This window comes from Mustelus asterias, chromosome 15 (genome assembly GCF_964213995.1).
Source record: "Mustelus asterias chromosome 15, sMusAst1.hap1.1, whole genome shotgun sequence".
In the NCBI taxonomy this organism is placed as follows: Eukaryota; Metazoa; Chordata; class Chondrichthyes; order Carcharhiniformes; family Triakidae; genus Mustelus; species Mustelus asterias.
In genome coordinates this window covers 7,897,411-7,916,760 of record NC_135815.1, presented here as the reverse complement: position 1 = coordinate 7,916,760, position 19,350 = coordinate 7,897,411, and the positions used below count along the sequence as shown (strand labels likewise).

General features: G+C 50.6%; 2 protein-coding genes across 3 annotated transcripts in view; both read left to right on the top strand.

Annotated features, from left to right (window-relative positions):
- abracl (ABRA C-terminal like) overlaps positions 1–8,471 on the top strand; it is a 28,455-nt gene extending 19,984 nt beyond the window's left edge. For both annotated transcript variants that reach the window (XM_078230521.1, XM_078230522.1), the window contains 2 exons: positions 6,218–6,285; positions 8,071–8,471. In XM_078230521.1, coding sequence (XP_078086647.1) covers positions 6,225–6,285; positions 8,071–8,255 — 246 coding nt within the window. In that variant the 5' untranslated portion in view covers positions 6,218–6,224 and the 3' untranslated portion in view covers positions 8,256–8,471. The remainder of the gene's footprint in view (positions 1–6,217; positions 6,286–8,070) is intronic.
- Positions 8,472–18,091: 9,620 nt separating this feature from the next.
- The window catches only part of heca (hdc homolog, cell cycle regulator), a 31,493-nt gene continuing 30,234 nt past the window's right edge, over positions 18,092–19,350 (top strand). Inside the window, exon 1 of the mRNA XM_078229431.1 lies at positions 18,092–18,766. Coding sequence (XP_078085557.1) covers positions 18,592–18,766 — 175 coding nt within the window. The 5' untranslated portion in view covers positions 18,092–18,591. The remainder of the gene's footprint in view (positions 18,767–19,350) is intronic.

Below are 19,350 nucleotides of genomic sequence, written 5' to 3'. Positions count from 1 at the left end.
ATCACCCCCCCTCTGGCCCCATCACCCCCCCTCTGGCCCCATCAACCCCCCTCTGGCCCCATCACCCCCCCCCCTGTGGCCCCATCACCCCCCCCCCTGGCCCCATCACCCCCCCCTGGCCCCATCACCCCCCCTCTGGCCCCATCACCCCCCCTCTGGCCCCATCACCCCCCCTCTGGCCCCATCACCCCCCCTCTGGCCCCCTTCGCCCCCCTCTGCCCCCTTCGCCCCCCTCTGCCCCCTTCGCCCCCCTCTGCCCCCTTCGCCCCCCTCTGCCCCCTTCGCCCCCCTCTGCCCCCTTCGCCCCCTTCGCCCCCCTCTGCCCCCTTCGCCCCCCTCTGCCCCCTTCGCCCCCCTCTGCCCCCTTCGCCCCCCTCTGCCCCCTTCGCCCCCCTCTGCCCCCCTCCGCCCCCTTCGCCCCCCTCCGCCCCCTTCGCCCCCCTCTGCCCCCTTCGCCCCCCTCTGCCCCCTTCGCCCCCCTCTGCCCCCTTCGCCCCCCTCTGCCCCCTTCGCCCCCCTCTGCCCCCTTCGCCCCCCTCTGCCCCCTTCGCCCCCCTCTGCCCCCTTCACCCCCCTCTGCCCCCTTCACCCCCCTCTGCCCCCTTCACTCCCCCTCTGCCCCCTTCACCCACCCTCAGCCCCCTTCACCCACCCTCTGCCCCCTTCACCCCCCTCTGCCCCCTTCACCCCCCTCTGCCCCCTTCACCCCCCTCTGCCCCCTTCACCCCCCTCTGCCCCCTTCACCCCCCTCTGCCCCCTTCACCCCCCCTCTGGCCCCATCACCCCCCCTGTGGCCCCATCACCCCCCCTCTCCCCATCACCCCCCCCCCTGTGGCCCCATCACCCCCCCCTGGCCCCATCACCCCCCCCTGGCCCCATCACCCCCCCCTGGCCCCATCACCCCCCCTCTGGCCCCATCACCCCCCCTCTGGCCCCATCACCCCCCCTCTGGCCCCATCACCCCCCCTCTGGCCCCATCACCCCCCCTCTGGCCCCCTTCGCCCCCCTCTGCCCCCTTCGCCCCCCTCTGCCCCCTTCGCCCCCCTCTGCCCCCTTCGCCCCCCTCTGCCCCCTTCGCCCCCCTCTGCCCCCTTCGCCCCCCTCTGCCCCCTTCGCCCCCCTCTGCCCCCTTCGCCCCCCTCTGCCCCCTTCGCCCCCCTCTGCCCCCTTCGCCCCCCTCTGCCCCCTTCGCCCCCCTCTGCCCCCTTCGCCCCCCTCTGCCCCCTTCGCCCCCCTCTGCCCCCTTCGCCCCCCTCTGCCCCCTTCGCCCCCCTCTGCCCCCTCTGCCCCCTTCGCCCCCCTCTGCCCCCTTCGCCCCCCTCTGCCCCCTTCGCCCCCCTCTGCCCCCTTCGCCCCCCTCTGCCCCCTTCGCCCCCCTCTGCCCCCTTCGCCCCCCTCTGCCCCCTTCGCCCCCCTCTGCCCCCTTCGCCCCCCTCTGCCCCCTTCGCCCCCCTCTGCCCCCTTCACCCACCCTCTGCCCCCTTCACCCCCCTCTGCCCCCTTCACCCCCCTCTGCCCCCTTCACCCCCCTCTGCCCCCTTCACCCCCCCTCTGGCCCCATCACCCCCCCTCTGGCCCCATCACCCCCCCTCTGGCCCCATCAACCCCCCTCTGGCCCCATCACCCCCCCCCCTGTGGCCCCATCACCCCCCCCCCTGGCCTCATCACCCCCCCCTGGCCCCATCACCCCCCCTCTGGCCCCATCACCCCCCCTCTGGCCCCATCACCCCCCCTCTGGCCCCATCACCCCCCCTCTGGCCCCCTTCGCCCCCCTCTGCCCCCTTCGCCCCCCTCTGCCCCCTTCGCCCCCCTCTGCCCCCTTCGCCCCCCTCTGCCCCCTTCGCCCCCCTCTGCCCCCTTCGCCCCCTTCGCCCCCCTCTGCCCCCTTCGCCCCCCTCTGCCCCCTTCGCCCCCCTCTGCCCCCTTCGCCCCCCTCTGCCCCCCTCCGCCCCCTTCGCCCCCCTCTGCCCCCTTCGCCCCCCTCTGCCCCCTTCGCCCCCCTCTGCCCCCTTCGCCCCCCTCTGCCCCCTTCGCCCCCCTCTGCCCCCTTCGCCCCCCTCTGCCCCCTTCGCCCCCCTCTGCCCCCTTCGCCCCCCTCTGCCCCCTTCGCCCCCCTCTGCCCCCTTCGCCCCCCTCTGCCCGCTTCGCCCCCCTCTGCCCCCTTCGCCCCCCTCTGCCCCCTTCGCCCCCCTCTGCCCCCTTCGCCCCCCTCTGCCCCCTTCGCCCCCCTCTGCCCCCTTCGCCCCCCTCTGCCCCCTTCGCCCCCCTCTGCCCCCTTCGCCCCCCTCTGCCCCCTTCGCCCCCCTCTGCCCCCTTCGCCCCCCTCTGCCCCCTTCGCCCCCCTCTGCCCCCTTCGCCCCCCTCTGCCCCCTTCGCCCCCCTCTGCCCCCTTCGCCCCCCTCTGCCCCCTTCGCCCCCCTCTGCCCCCTTCGCCCCCCTCTGCCCCCTTCACCCCCCTCTGCCCCCTTCACCCCCCTCTGCCCCCTTCACCCCCCTCTGCCCCCTTCACCCCCCTCTGCCCCCTTCACCCCCCTCTGCCCCCTTCACCCCCCTCTGCCCCCTTCACCCCCCTCTGCCCCCTTCACCCCCCTCTGCCCCCTTCACCCCCCTCTGCCCCCTTCACCCCCCTCTGCCCCCTTCACCCCCCTCTGCCCCCTTCACCCCCCTCTGCCCCCTTCACCCCCCTCTGCCCCCTTCACCCCCCTCTGCCCCCTTCACCCCCCTCTGCCCCCTTCACCCCCCTCTGCCCCCTTCACCCCCCTCTGCCCCCTTCACCCCCCTCTGCCCCCTTCACCCCCCTCTGCCCCCTTCACCCCCCTCTGCCCCCCCACACCCCTCTGCCCCCCCACACCCCTCTGCCCCCCCACACCCCGCTGCCCCCCCACACCCCGCTGCCCCCCCACACCCCGCTGCCCCCCCACACCCCGCTGCCCCCCCCACACCCCGCTGCCCCCCCCACACCCCGCTGCCCCCCCACACCCCGCTGCCCCCCCACACCCCGCTGCCCCCCCACACCCCGCTGCCCCCCCCACACCCCGCTGCCCCCCCCACACCCCGCTGCCCCCCCACACCCCGCTGCCCCCCCCACACCCCGCTGCCCCCCCACACCCCGCTGCCCCCCCCACACCCCGCTGCCCCCCCCACACCCCGCTGCCCCCCCCACACCCCGCTGCCCCCCCCACACCCCGCTGCCCCCCCCACACCCCGCTGCCCCCCCCACACCCCGCTGTCCCCCCCACACCCCGCTGTCCCCCCCACACCCCGCTGTCCCCCCCACACCCCGCTGCCCCCCCCACACCCCGCTGCCCCCCCCACACCCCGCTGCCCCCCCCACACCCCGCTGCCCCCCCCACACCCCGCTGGCCTGCCCCGCTGGCCCCCTCACCCCCACGCCCCGCTGGCTCCCCGCCCCCCCCGCCCCCCTTCCCTTTTGCTCTTTGGTGTCTGCTGGAAAACTTGCCCTCAAGCACATACTTCATTCCTTTAAGTGGAACTTGTTCAAACAAAGTCTACATTATCCTATTTGCGCAACAATTCCTTATGCTAATCTTAAGATCTGTCTACTTCCTGACACATGCACGTAGATCTTGAATGTATGTGCCAGATGAACTGGGAGTGAGTGTTCCTTTCTGTAGGGTTGTCCTTCCATCCACCCCACTCCCCTACACTTCAAGTTGGCTTGCCCTGAATTTCACTAGATGTCCTGCTGAGTTGGGGATCTTTACTGTGTGTAAATTGGGCAACATCTGATGTACTCAATTGGTGCCCAAAATGGGAATCTTCATTCCTCAAAATTGATAATCTTCAATGTGATAAGCATCGATGTTTGTTAAGAATAACATTCCACTTCCCACCCCGTCCCCCTCTCTTCCATGACTGACTTGTGCAGTGTTGCAGCCAGCCGGGTTACACCTCACTTCAATTATATTCATTGTGTGTGAGTGGAAAGTTGCGAGTTCTACAATAGCATGTAATTGTGAAATCACTGGATTGGACCCATATTATCGCTTTGGCTAACACTGGGTAATGTAGAGTTTAATCCAATGCTCAAACCTGGGACCAAGAAACTTAGTGTCAGCAATCTGAATGGTAGAGGGATGGACAGTGCATGGTTTTGAAGATGGGCCTTATTTTGTACTTGTCTGACATTCATTTACACATATCCTGTAGGAGACAATTGGAAAAACATAAGAGGCAAGATAAGGAAACCTTGTTCATATTGTTCCTTTGTCTCTTCCACTCCCACTGGGGACACATCCAATTAGTGCAGAACCCATTACTGTTCTAGCACACCCGATTTATAGACCAGAAGTCAAGTTTGGAACCCTTGTCGGTCTCTTGTGCAATGTCACAGCAAGAGGAGCATTTTCTAACTGTGCCAAAATAATAATTTGAAATACAAACAGTCTCCAGCATTATGCTCAAACAGATGAGGAACCTTTTAGTGCATAGAATTACATACAATTTACATCCCAGAAACAACTATTCCATGCTCATGTTTATTCTGCACTGACTTTGCATTTTGTGCTAAATGTCAATTATTTTTAGTGAAGATTTATTCTATGTTCATTGGTGAATGCTTAAGTATTTGATACTGAACTTCACAGTCTGCTTCAACGACTAAAGATCCTAATTCTGCTCTGCTCAGTATGAAAGTCATTCACTTTATTGAATAACTTAATTCATTTCATTACTGTTTAAATTGCAGAATTACCAGCATCCCAGGTAATCGTAGAAATCATAGAAACCCTACAGTACAGAAAGAGGCCATTCGGCCCATCGAGTCTGCACCGACCACAATCCCACCCAGGCCCTACCCCCATATCCCTACATATTTTACCCACTAATCTCTCTAACCTACACATCTCAGGACACTAAGGGCAATTTTAGCAGGGCCAATCAACCTAACCCGCACATCTTTGGACTGTGGGAGGAAACCGGAGCACCCGGAGGAAAGCCACGCAGACACGAGGAGAATGTGCAAACTCCACACAGACAGTGACCCAAGCTGGGAATTGAACCCAGGTCCCTGGAGCTGTGAAGCAGCAGTGCTAACCACTGTGCTACCATGCCACCCGTTGTAAGTTGCTCAGGACTGTGTCCTAAGGCAGGAATTTTTTATAGCGCAGGCAGACAGTCAGTTCAATATCTTATGTAAAAGGCGTCACCTCTTGGAAATACAACATTCCCTCAGGAATGTCAGCCTAAATTATGTGCCCTCCTTCAGTGGGGCATGAACCCATAACCTTCTGATGCAGAGGTGAATGGATGTGCTACCAACTGAATCAAGCTAACACTGGATCCAGAGTAATCTTATATCCATTTTGTTTGGATGTCTGTATGGTCAGGGCTGCAGAAGTGCGAAAGTTTGAACACTGGCAAAAACAGAGAGAACTTAACACTCCATCTAAGCATTGCTATGCTTCAGCTGAAACCCTCGGGGAAAAATAAAGGTGGTTTTCCATTTCACCTCAGTGAGCAATACATTAAATCCTGGTTCTCTATGCATGTCAGTGAATCCTTCCAGTGACTTCTGTTGACATGCTGGTGATGGGTGAGGAGACCCCTTCATTTTTCCCATAGACCAAATTTTTTTCTTTTTCCCCTGCTCACATGATGCAAGGTAAAATTAGCATCTCTATCTCTCACTCCTTGCAAGCTTACAAGTGTTTTGCTATTGTAATTCTCAACCTCCGCATGCTGGATTATCTCCCATTTGTACAAGCCATTGAGAGTCATACAGCACAGAAAGAAGAGATTTGCTTGTGCGGACTCTGCTGAAAGAGCAATCCAACTTGTCCAACTTCCCTGATCTTTCCTCATACATACCCTTTAGATTCTTATTTTTCAACTGTAAATCCAGTCCATAGCAAATCACTGAGTTAAAAAAGAATCTCCTCTTGCCAACAATGTTAAATCTGTATCCTCTAGTGAACCTCTTGCCAGAGGAAACTTTCTATTGAAACTCCTCAATCAAATTTCTCCATAACCTTCTCTGCCTAAGTCCTGCACAGACACAACTTTTTGGGATAAATGAATTAAACCAAATCAAACAAACTGATGGACAAAATAAAAGGGGCAGCCCTTAAAGCGACACTGCCTTAAAAAGAAATTACAAATAAAACTTAAAACATCAAAAAAGGACAATTCAGATGCATTGATACAAACCTGTAAACTAGTCTTCAAAATGCTAATGAGAAAGATTGATTCCCTTCAGGTTGAGAATGAATATTGAGCATGAGATCAATCTTCTAATTGAAGAGATTCATCGCCTTGGATCACCAGGTCAGTAAATTACAAAGCTTCTAATTCCTGGGGAAGTTGTAAATATTGGTGGTGGTGAATTTTTCTTCAATATTATGCCTGGACCTGACAATGGTTTTTAACCTAGGATAAGAACAAAAAGTGGTTAAAACGCCGGCATAAATACAAGGCGGGAGGGGCCACCTTGGCTTGTGGGGTGAGAGATATCTAGGAGAAGTATGCCAAAGGAAATGGGATTGAAGTAAATTCTTTGAATCATGGGCTAGCATGAACACAATGGGCTTCATTCTGTACTGAATGTAAAATGATGAAAGGCAGAAACTAACACAAGCAGTATGGTAGAATAATGGAAGCAAGATGATGGGAAGAAAGGAAAGTTTATCAGGATTCTTATCTAAGAATTATAGTGGAGGTCTCTGGGACCCTGTAGAGACCCGACAGTATCTTAATACTTATTGTCCAGGTACAGCAAGTGCTCTTCCTTCAAAGTTCAGGCACATTTCAAATACGAAATATTGGCCTTGATTTCTCCCTTTACACTGAAAACTGCCCCTTATAGGAGATCGGAGATTTTTGTTTCAAAAAGTTTAATCTCAGTAATAAAGCTGCAGCTTTATTTAATTGTTTTTGCCAATAGGCTGCAGTGAATATGGCAGCCTGGTGATAACGATATTGGCCGAGCGAGTTAGAAGTTGGGAGTTCAAACCTGGCAGTTTGTGAATTCAAAGGTCTGGTAAACTGGGCTGGCACCAGGAGGAAATAAGCACATGAAATCTGCCAACTGGATGTTAAAAGCACATCACTACTGTCCTTCAGGGACAGGAATCTGCCACTCCATTCCCAGCGTGGCCCACATTTGAATCCAGTCCCCCTGTACATGATTGACTCTCTGTATTCCATTGATTATAGAAGATGAAAGGATGATCCAATTAAAGAGGTTGATAAGGTATTTAGAGAAAATAAAGGGGCATGACCTTAGAATTAAGGCCTGGTTGTTTAGAGGTGATATCAGGAAATTCTTCACACACAGGACGGGGCGGCACGGTGGCACAGTGGTTAGCACTGCTGCCTCACAGCGCCAGGACACGGGTTCGATTCCCGGCCTGGGTCACTGTCTGTGTGGAGTTTGCATGTTCTCCCCGTGTCTACGTGGGTTTCCTCCGGGTGCTCTGGTTTCCTCCCACATTCTGAAAGATGTGCTGGTTTGGTGCATTGACACGAACAGGTGCCGGGCGACTACTTTCACAGTAACTTCATTGCAGTGTTAATGTAATAAATTAATTGTCATTGTCATTGTCTTAGAAGACTAATAAATAAACTTTACTTTAAATCTAGAACACTCTCCCTAAAACGTTGTTGAGGCTGTAGCGTCAATTGAAAATGTCAAAATTGAATAGATTTAGACCATAAGACGGAGGAGCAGAATTAGGCCACTCGGCCCATCGAGTTTGCTCCGCCATTCAATCATGGCTGATATTTTTCTCATCCCCATTCTCCTGCCTATTCCCCATAACCCCTGATTCCCTTATTAATCAATTTGTATTAGGCAAGGGTATTAAGGGCAATGAAACCAAGGCATGGAGATGGAGTTAAGGTAGATCAGTTATGATCTAATTGAATGGCAGAACAGAAGAGGCCAAATAGCTTAATTCTGTTTCTAAGATGTGACGTTTCAGGTGGGGTCTGGATACGATGTGTTCTGTTTTGCTGATATTAAGTTGCAGAAAGCACTGTGGTTTTGTGTATAGATTAGAGCATGTGGTGTTGGCTGGCACTGACTTACTGCTATCCTTGTATTGTGTCCAGGTGCAGATGGTAAAATTAGGGTGAAGTTTGGAGTGCTGTTCACTGACGATAGATGTGCCAATCTTTTCGAGGCCCTGGTCGGGACTCTGAAAGCCGCGAAGAAGAAGAAAAAGATTAGCTTCACTGGAGAGCTGCTACTTCAAGGAGTTCACGACAATGTTGACATTGTCTTAGAAGTTGATTGAAGACGGCTTGAATACTCCAGATTCCAACAGAAATACAAGCAACATCTTGAATCTCTGGGATGGGTTTGAAACCACTACTCTCCATGAGTGTGTTTTGGAACCACGTGGTGGACATTTTTTACATGTAAATTATAGTAACATTGACATTTTACATTTCTCATTTGTGTATTTGGGTTGTGTGAAATTGGAAATTACAGCAATAAAGTAATATCAGTCTGTCTGTTGGATCTGGTTTAAGTGACGTTTTTACAGAAAATTATTTTTTCTTAATCTCCTTTGCATCGAAACATTACCTCTCGCATCGACATAACACAAAAAAGACTATTTGGCCCATCCAGCCTGCTTCAGCGTTTACCCTCCATGTTAGTAAATATTCCTACTTACATTTACTCTCCCTGTTCCCATATACTTTTATAGCCAATCTTTTTCACACACATATCCAATCTAATCGTTGAATTTGATGTTCTAATACAGTAGCATGGGAGTGCTGCTTTGCCGGAGGTGTCGTCTTTCAGATGTGATGTTAGACTGAGTTCCTGTCTTCCTTCTCAGAACTATAGCATTATTCAATGGAGCATAATAGAGTTATGTCCCAGTGTCCTGGCCAATATTTAATCCCTTAACCAAAATCACTAAAACAGATTAGTCAAGTTCCGCATGCATGAGGACGGCCTCAACCGGGATCTTGGGTTCATGTCACACTATATGTAACCCCCATCATTTGGCCTGGGCTTGCAAAATTCTACTAACTGTCCTGGCTTGAGACAATTCACACCTCTTTAACCTGTGATTATCCCTCTCCACTCGCACTGTCTATACCTGTTAAGACTTGATTACCTGTTAAGACTCGCATTCCAACCATTATCTTGCAATTGAGTCTCTGTCTATATATGCCATGTTTGTGAACCCAACTCTCCAATCACCTGATGAAGGAGCAGCGCTCTGAAAGCACGTGATACCAAATAAACATGTTGGACTTTAACCTGGTGTTGTGAGGCTTCTTACTGTGCCCACCCCAGTCCAATGCCGGCATCTCCACACCATAACCATAGCGTTGCCGTGGAGGGACCAGGACAGATTCTTGGTGATCTGAACACCTAGAAACTTGAAGCTCTTGACCATTTCCACTTCATCCCCATTGATGTACTCAGGCACATGTCCTCCACTACATTTCCTGATGTTGATGACGAGCTCCGTCGTTTTACTGACATTGAGGGAGAGATTATTGTCATCGCACCATTTCACTAGGTTTTCTATCTCTTTCCTGTACTCCCATCTCGTCGTTCTTTGAGATCCGACCCACTGCAGTGGTGTCATCAGCAAACTTGAAAATGGAATTGGAGCTGAATTTGGCCACGCAATCATAAGTGTATAATAAGTATAGTAAGGGGCTGAGAACACAGCCTTGTGGGGCACTGGTGTTGAGGATAGTCATGGAAGAGGTATTGTTACCTATCCTAACTGATTGCGATCTACGGGTTAGGGAGTTGAGGGTCCAGTCACAGAGGGCAGAACAGAGCCCTCAACCAGAGTTGGGAGATGACTTTTATCTGATCCTAATCATATTTTTGTTTTTTGGAGCTTGCTGTGCATAAATTTGCCACTGTGTTTCCTACATTACAGCAGTGATTTCAATTCAAATGCACTCATCAATTGTGAAGTGCTTTGAGGCATCCTGAGTCATGAAAGGCACTATATATAAGTGCAAGTCTATTTCTCAGCTGCAATATCCTATGAATGAAAACATTTTTGAGAGCTAATTTTAACAATAATATAAATTGCAACATGTTTCTCCCATGGAGCCATGGTTAGCAATCTCAAATATTGCCTTGATTCTTGACACTCAAGCAACTGCGAAGATAAAATTGTCAGGACACTCCTGATTCGAAGTATACATATAGCATATGCTATACTTAGTAGTGGAGGAACTCAGCTCCTCAAATAATTCTACTATTCATCATAAAACTGATGACATTTTGCCTAGGTTTGGAATGTGAAGTGATGTCGCAATGGAGCAGTGTTAAAGAGCTTCAGCGTGCTAAGGGTTTCACCTTATATATCTGCACTGAGCACTTATAATTATCAGGAAAGCCTAGATAGGATAGGCTGGGGTAAAAACAGAAATTGCTGGAAAAACTCAACAGGTTTGGTGGCATCTGTGGAGAGAGTAAGAAGCCTCACAACACCAGGTTAAAGTCCAACAGGTTTATTTGGTATCATGAGCTTTTGGAGCACTGTTCCTTCATCAGGTGAGTGGAGAGTTGGGTTCACCAACACGGCCAAAATAGACAAAGGCACAATTGCAAGATAATGGTTGGAATGCGAGTCTTAACAGTGAATCAAGTCTCTATGGGTACAGACAATGCGAGTGGAGAGAGGGATAATCACAGGTTAAAGAGGTGTGAATTGTCCAAGCCAGGACAATTAGTAGGATTTTGCAAGCCCAAACCAAATGGTGGGGGTTACACATAGTGTGACATGGACCCAAGATCCCGGTTGAAGCCGCCCTCATGCATGCGGAACTTGGTCATCAGTTTCTGCTCGGCGATTCTGCATTGTCGTGTGTCTTGAAGGCTGCCCTGGAGAACGCTTACCCGAAGATCGGAGGCTGAATGCCCTTGACTGTTGAAGTGTTCCTCGACAGGAAGGGAACACTCCTACCTGGTGATTGTCGAGCGGTGTCCGTTCGTCTGTTGTCGTAGCGTCTGCATTGTCGTAGCGTCTGCATTGTCTCGCTGATGTACCATGCCACAGGACATCCTTTCCTGAAGTGTATGAGGTAGTATGTGGGAATTCTTATTGTGCCCACCCCAACGTCCAACACCGGCATCTCCACATCTTTTGTTATAGAGCAGAATATTGTCATAGGCACTCTGAGCAAAGCTGAGGAAGATCTGCTGGCATCCAAAATAAATCCCACCCTTCAAAAAGATTCCCATTTCGATGAGGAATGATTTTGTACAACCGGAATACAGAATGCAATTAAGTCATCAAGGCCATCCACAATAAGAAATCTTGTCGTGTAGCTTATTAAGCAGACATTGCAATTGTTTTTCAAATAAATCGTACTCTTGGGCCAATCCAGGGGTAAAACAGAACCCAAGCTCATACTGAACCACTTGAGGGGAGGCAATGGCCTAGTGGTATTATCGCTAGACTACTAATCCAGAAGCTCAGCTAATGTTCTGGGGACCCTCGTTCGAATCCCGCCACGGTAGATGGTGGAATTTTAATTCAATAAAAAATATCCGGAATTAAGAATCTGCTGATGATCATGAAACCGTTGTCAGAAAAACCCATCTGGTTCACAATGTCCTTTAGGGAAGGAAATCTGCCGTCCTTACCTGGTCTGGCCTACATGTGACTCCAATGTCACAGCAATGTGGTTGACTCTCAATTGCCCTCCAGGGGCAACTAGGAATGGGCAATAAATGCTTGGCCAGCCAGCGACGCTCGTGTCCCATGAGTGAATAAAAAAAAGTAAGAGACTGAACTTCCTCGGAGTGGTAATCAGCATCGGATTGTTATTCCACTCCTAGTTTCTTACCCAAAACATTTTTCCATCCTGTCTTGCTCGACCTTGTGACTCAGGCCATCTGAGATCTGGGGGCAGTGCAGCGCATCCCACGGGTCCAGCATTGAAGGCAGCTCGGTTGGTTGCCAGGATGCCAAGCTCATTTTTTAATGACACTAGATGCTGTAAGTCGGGTAGGTTAAATGTCAAGTGAAGCTTAAAGATCCTTGACAGGCCAGGGAGAAGGTAAGTGTTTAAGGTGGGTAGGATTTGAGGGGGGGCGGTGATGTTAGGGGGACTAGATAGGGTAAAAGGGGGACTAGCTAGGATAAATGCATGGGGTTACGGGGATAGGGCCTGGGTGGGATTGTGGTCGGTGCAGACTCGATAGGCCAAATGGCCTTCTTCTGCATTGTGGGATTCTGTCTATGATTCTATGTTGGGGAAGGCATCAGACTTGTGTGTGGAGGTGGGGCGGGAGGGGGGGGCGCGGGGAAGTGTCAGGCCTCTAGGAGGGGATTGGGGATTTGGGTGGGGGGCATCAGGCCTTGGTTTTTGGAGGGCCTCAGTGGCGGAGGAATGGTGGGTGTCAGGGATGGGGTGGGGGTTAACCGCAGTGAATCTTAGAGGTACCACACCCCCAAAATATGCCACCCTGGAGTTCAGAAGTTACAGCTCAATTTGTTCAAGTTACTGCTGACAGCCTGAGGAAGAGTTCGTGTCAGCCAGCCCACAGGCCTCTCCATGCAGTCATTTCACAATGTATTTGGAAGAGGAAACAGGGCAGAAGTTGCTCCCCCTTCTTCTCCTGGTCACAGATGGTGTGTAGGCCTGGTTTTTAACGGTGGGATAGGTGGGAGGAACTTGAAAATTATAACTTGGTGTTTAAGTCCAGGCCATGCAGGCTCTCTGTAGAACAATCCAAGTAGTCCCAATCCCCCATTCTATCTTGTAATTTCTCTGAAGTGAAATTGTTGGGTTGTCTCTGCTTCCATCATCTTCATAGGTAGAAAGTTCCAGGTCATTACCACTTGCTGCATAAAACAGCTCTTCCTCACATTTCCACTTGCAAATCTTTCCCAAAACCTTAAATCTAGTTCTGGTACTCTCAGGTTATGGGAACAGCTTTTCTTTGTCTATTGTTTCCAAATTTGTCATAACCTTGTTCACCTCTATCAAATCTCCCTTTGCTCCCAGGAGAACAATCCCAGTTACTCCAAGGTAACCTTTTGGCTAAATTCTCACATTGCTGGAATCATTCTGGTTAATCTCCTCTGCACCCTCTCAAGGACCCTCACAACCTCCTAAAGTCTGGTGACCAGAACTGGATGCAATCTTCTAGCTGTGTCATAACCAGAGCTTTATAAGGGTACAGCATAACAAAATGGTGATTAAACACAGTTTAGCACATAAACTGTTTCTTGCCACTAGATGCAGTTATTTTATTGGATTCACTTCAATAATATGGTTGGGAATCCAGCAGGTTTAATCCTGACAACAATAACATACACAATTTGCATTTATACAGCAACCGTAACACTGCAAAATATCCCCACGGTGATTTATGGGAATAATTATCAAATAAAACCTGAAAGCAAAAGCTACACAAAGAGATATTCGGAAAGGTGACCAAAAACTTGGCCAAACCAAAAGAAACATCTCAAAGAAGGAGAGGGAGGCAGAGAGGTTTACAGCAAGAATTCCTGAGAGGCAAGGAGGTTTAGGGAAGGAATTGCAGAGCTCTGAACCTCGGCAGCTGAAGGCATGGCCATTGCTAGTGAGCCAATGAAAATTGAGGGTGTGCCAGAGGCCGGAATGGGAGGAGTGCAAAGATTTTGGAGGATTGTTGGCCTGGGAGGAGGTTAGAGGGATAGGGAGTGGCAAGGGTTTGGAAAAGCTCTTGAGAAGGGTCTTTGTTAAAGCAGAACAGGGGAGCTGAGCGCTCTCTCTGTAACTTAACCCATGCAATTGTTTTTTCATGGGATGGAGGCATCACTGGTAAGGCCGGCATTTGTTGCTCATTTGAGTAAGGAACTGGAAAAGGAGACAGTGACAACTGTAAAACAGGATAGTGTTCCAATTGTGGATGAGAGATGATGACTGAATAACATCACCTGTAACAGTTGTCATGGTTGCGAGTACAAAGACCATATTAATTTATTACTGTCAGGCTCTTGCTGGCATTGTGGTTGCTAAGGGTGTTGCTTGCTGTGTGTTAAGTAGTTGAAGCAATAAACTGTTGCATTTTATCAAAATGTTGTGTGTTTGTTACACTTATATAAAGGACTGGAATGTGGGAAGCTATTGAACCCTGAGAACACCAACTTCCATTTACATAGCTCATTTAATATACTAAAATGTCTCTGGACATTTTCATAGGAAAATATCAAGCACAGTTTGACACCGGGCCACATAGGAGCTATTAGGATAAATGACCAAAAGCTTGGTCAAAGAGTTAGGTTGTCAGGAGTGTCTGAAGGAGGAGAACGAAGCAGACAGGGAGAAGTTCCAGAGCCAAAGGCCTTGGCATCGTAAGGAACGAGCTGCCAGTGGTGCAGCAGAGAAATAGGGGGTGTGCAAGACTCCAGAATTGGAGGAGCTTAGATATTTTGGACAGTTGGTGGAGTGGGAGACGGGGTGAGGGTGAATGGAGGTGGTTGCAGAGATAGGGAAGGGTAATTCCATGGCGGAAGTTGAAAAGAAAGAATGAGAATTTTAAAATCAAGATGTTGCTCCGCCACCAGCCAATGTATGTCAGTGAGGGCAGGGGTGATGGGCAACAGGAACTGGTGCCAGTTCAGGCACGGGCAGTAGAGATTTGAATTACTTATGGCTTATAGAGGTTGGAATGTGGGAGATCTGATTTAATTTGATTTGATTTATTATTGTCACATATATTAGCATACAGTGAAAGGTATTGTTTCTTGCGTGCAATACAGACAAAGCATACCGTTCATAGAGAAGGAAAGGAGAGTGCCAAATGTAGTGTCACAGTCATAGCTAGGGTGTAGAGAAAGATCAACTTAATGTGAGGTGGGTCCATTCAAAAGTCTGATGGCAGCAGGAAAGAAGCTGTTCTTGGGTTGGTTGGTATGTGACCTCCGACTTTTGTATCTTTTTCCCAACGGAAGAAGGTGGAAGAGAGAATGTCCGGGGTGCATGGGGTCCTTAATTATGCTGGCTGCTTTGCCGAGGCAGCGGGAAGTGTAGACAGAGTCAGTGGATGGGAGGCTGGTTTGTGTGATGGATTGGGCTACATTTACGATTTTTTGTAGTTTCTTGCGGTCTTGGGCAGAGCAGGAGCCAGACCAAGCTGTGATACAACCGGGAAGAATGCTTTCTATGGTGCATCTGTAAAGGTTCGTGAGAGTCATAGCTGACGTGCCAAATTTCCTTATGCCAGGAGTGTATTGGAATAGTCAAGTCTCCAGGCAACAAGGGCATGAATCAAAGTTTCAGTACCTGATTAGCTGAGACAGGTGCAAAGTCAGGTGATGTTACAGAGGGAAATAACAAATGTGTGGCCAGAAACTCATCTTGTGGCAAAATAGGAGACCAGTTTGAAGTTTATTTATTAGTGTCACAAGTAGGCTTACATTAACACTGCAATGAAGCTACTGTTAAAAATCCCCTAGTCGTCACACTCCGGCGCCTATTCAGGTACACTGAGGAAGAATTTGGCATGGCCAATGCACCTAACGTCTTTCGGACTGTGGGAGGAAACCAGAGCACCCGGAGGAAATGTGCAAACTTCACGCAGACAGTGACCCAAGTCAGAGACGAACCCTGCCCTGGCAGTGTGAAGCAGCAGTGCTAACCACTGTGCCACATGCTGCCCAAGGCTGCAAAGAGAATGGTTTAGTTTCAGACAAGGGAAAGGGAACGGAGTTTGGAACGAAAAGCAAAACCAACAACTTCAGTTTTCTTAATATTTAATTGGAGGAAATTTCTGTTCATCCACTACTGGATGTCGGATAAACAGTGGAGGAGAGGAGAGAGATGCAGGTGAGTAGAGCTGGACCTTGTCAGTGTACATGTGAAAACCAACATGGTACTTTTGGATGACATCACTGAGGGACAGCATGTAGATGAGAAATTGTGAGGGAGGGGGGTGGAAGGGGGGTTTGGGGGGGGGGGGGGGGGGAAAGGCAGTCAAGGATAGATCCTGGGGATGCCAGAGTTAATGGTACAGGAAGAGAAACCATTGCAGGTGATCCTCTCTGACCTACAATGAGATCGATAAGGCTATCCTGATATCTTCCTGAACTAGCAACGTTTAACACACTGGAGTGTGATTCTTGGATAGTTCCAATTTTACAAAAGCTAAATACTCGGGCCAGGCAAATCTGAGCTAAGGTCTGGAATACTCAGTGGGTTTGGCAAGCATCTGTGGAGAGAGAAGCAGAGTTGGTGTTTCAGGTCTGTGACCCAATTTTGTAGCTCAGAAAGACACTCTTTTTCCCAAAAATATACTTTGTTCATAAATTGTGTAAGAGTCTATTATATAACAGTTCAAAGTTGACAATACATAATGTGCAATCCTGCAATTTCTTTCAACACAGTACACGAGGTATCTCCCTACACTTGCAATTACAGGTTATATTTACAACGTACAATTGCATTTCATGTCAAGTATTCTTTTGGTGCATGTACAGCCTGAGGGGTTTAACTCAGTAGTGTTGCAGACTGGCACACTCCAAGATCCAGGACTACGTACTTGTCTGGCACATATAGGGTTACATAGGACCGAGTACTGTGCTGCCCACACAGTAATGTAAGAGAGCTCATGACCAAGAACCAGTCTAGTGTCAGATGGAGAATTGTTCATCAGCAAGCACAGAGCCAACTTATATACTTTACTGTATATATACTCATACCCTTTACTGTATATTTCTAAATAGTTCTACAAGTCAATAAAGATTTTCAGTTAAGCTACATATGATTGTGAAGACTTCTTCAAAGCTAACGAACTGTAATCAACACCGTACAACAACCCTGTGTACCGAGGTTCAAAGTAAAGCTTGGGACAGCCGCTGCATAGGTGCAATGGAGAAAGGCTACCACTAGTAGCCTTACCATAGTTTCCTGTCCGAAGTACACCTGGGGCAGGAAACTATGAAAAATTCCTCAGGTTGTAAGTTAACATCCACGAGTATGGTAACTATTAATTGTAATTGTAAATGTACGGAGTGACATACATTACTGGAAGAAACGGATTTGATTTACACCTTATGTAATGTCAACTTTTAATTTTCCTTATAATGTACTTTTTAAATAAATATATAGAATTCATAGAATCCCTACAGTGCAGAAGGAGGCCATTTGGCCCACTGAGTCTGCACCAACTCCCCAAAAGAGCATCTCACACAGGCCCTATTCCCGCAACCTCATGTATTTACCTCATTAATCCCCCTAACCTACACATCTTGGGACACCAAGGAGCAATTTGGCATGGCCAATCCACCTAACCCACACATCTTTGGACTGTGAGAGGAGGTGGGAGCATCCGAAGGAAACCCATGCAGACACGGAGAGAACATGCAAACTTCACACAGTCACCCAAGGCTGGAATCGAACCTAGGTCCCTGGCGTTGTGAGGCAGCAGTGCCATTGTGTCCCCTGTATTTCTGGGAAAAAATGTGCCTTGTTGAGCTAAACCCCTCAGGCACCAGATAATTTTTTAACGCAAAATGCAATATTGTACATTGTAAATATTTTTTCCCCAAAATACACTTTATTCATGAAATTTATGCAAGTATATTTCAAAACATTTTGACATGATAATTGCAGTAAGGGCAATAACATTAAACTTGTCTCACAGAATCGAATCATAGAATCCCTACAGTACAGAAGGAGACCATTCGCCCATCAAGTCTGCACTGACCACATTCCCAGCCAGGCTCTATTCCCGTAACCCCACACATTTACCCTGTTAATCCCCTGACACTAAGGGGCAATTTAGCATGGCCAATCCACCTAACCCGCACATCTTTGGACTGTGGGAGGAACCCCACGTAGACAGGGAGACAACCCTGGCGCTGTGAGGCAGCAGTGCTAACCACTGTGCCACCTTCGTGCATGCCTATTCAAAATGTAAAGCTAACCATGACCAAATATCTCCTCCTCCTTATTCTGTGATTACCCCGTGTTTACCTGTCCGGCCCATTTGAAACATGCAGGGGCGGGGCTATTCCGCGGCATCCACCTAACTGACAGCACAAGGGGCCAATCATTGCACGGATTGACTGGCGCGGTTCATATCAATGGGGGGGAGGGGGGAATTTCGGCTGATGGAGGGGGAAACAAACGCTAATGTGACGTTGTTGCGTTCAAGAAGCGAAGGCGGATACAGTAGGTTTGGAACGTTGGCCCGGGAGCGAACGCGGATACATTGGATTTGGAACGTTGGCCCGGGAGAGAACGCGGATACATTGTGTTTGGAACGTTGGCCCGGGAAAGAACGCGGATACATTGTGTTTGGAACGTTGGCCCGGGAAAGAACGCGGATACATTGGATTTGGAACGTTGGCCCGGGAGAGAACGCGGATACATTGTGTTTGGAACGTTGGCCCGGGAGCGAGTTGCATTCTTGGAACTCGAGATGGGAGATGCCGCTGGACACGCCTTCCCCGTGCACAGCGCGTAGGCGCTGCCTGCACCGTGCAGAGAGGGAGGGGAGGTGGAGAATCCGCTGTGATAGACAGGCGCACACACGAATATATTAATAGAGACAGATAGAGACAAACAAGGGAAGAAGGTAGCAAAACAAGCTTTTAACAAGGGGCGAATGAGCCGAGCCCGAAGCGCCAGCCGCCCCGGATCATGCCGAACCAGAAGAACGTCAAGGGCAGGAAAAACAAGCGCACCAACAGCAGCGGAGACGAGCAGGACGCTGCGGCCGGCGCTGCCGCATTCACGGCCGGGGCCGGGGCCGGAGCAGCGGGATCGGGGGCCGGAGGCGCTGCGTCGGGCCAGTCGGAAATAGGCAACGATCACGGTGAGGGGTGGGCGGGGGAAGAGGCAGAGCCGGCACCAATGCAATCCACCGCACAGCACCCCTAAAACCAGCCCCCCCCACCGATTGCAGCTATCTCAGAATGCACCCAGGCAGTGGTGCAAGAACCTGTCGCCCTTTATCTTGCTGATGTTAAAGTTTATTTGCAAACAGCAGAGTGGGCTTTATGCTGGTGTGAAAAGATGCACAATGTCAGCCGGGGTTGTGTTTGTCAGGTGCCAGTGTTGGTTAGGGGCCCTCTGTCAATGCTGACTATTTAAACTCAAAACACTCTCCTGAAAGAGGATGTCACGTGTCTTCTGCCCACTCTTCCCTTTTTCCGCGCGATGATAAGATGAATACAGTGAGGAGAGTGTGTAATTAACCCGTGTCCATTCCCCCTGCCCCCCGCTTCCTGCATGGCACTGCCCTGCCTAACCCACCTTCTTACTGAGGGTTCAACCCCAATAGCCATCAGCATTAAAGGAGCTGGGAGCCTGGTGCGAGTGAGAGCCACACTACCTGGAGGGCTGGTTCACTGAGTGAGGAGCAGGGATCTCGGATTCATTGTGTTCTTTCTAAGCCTG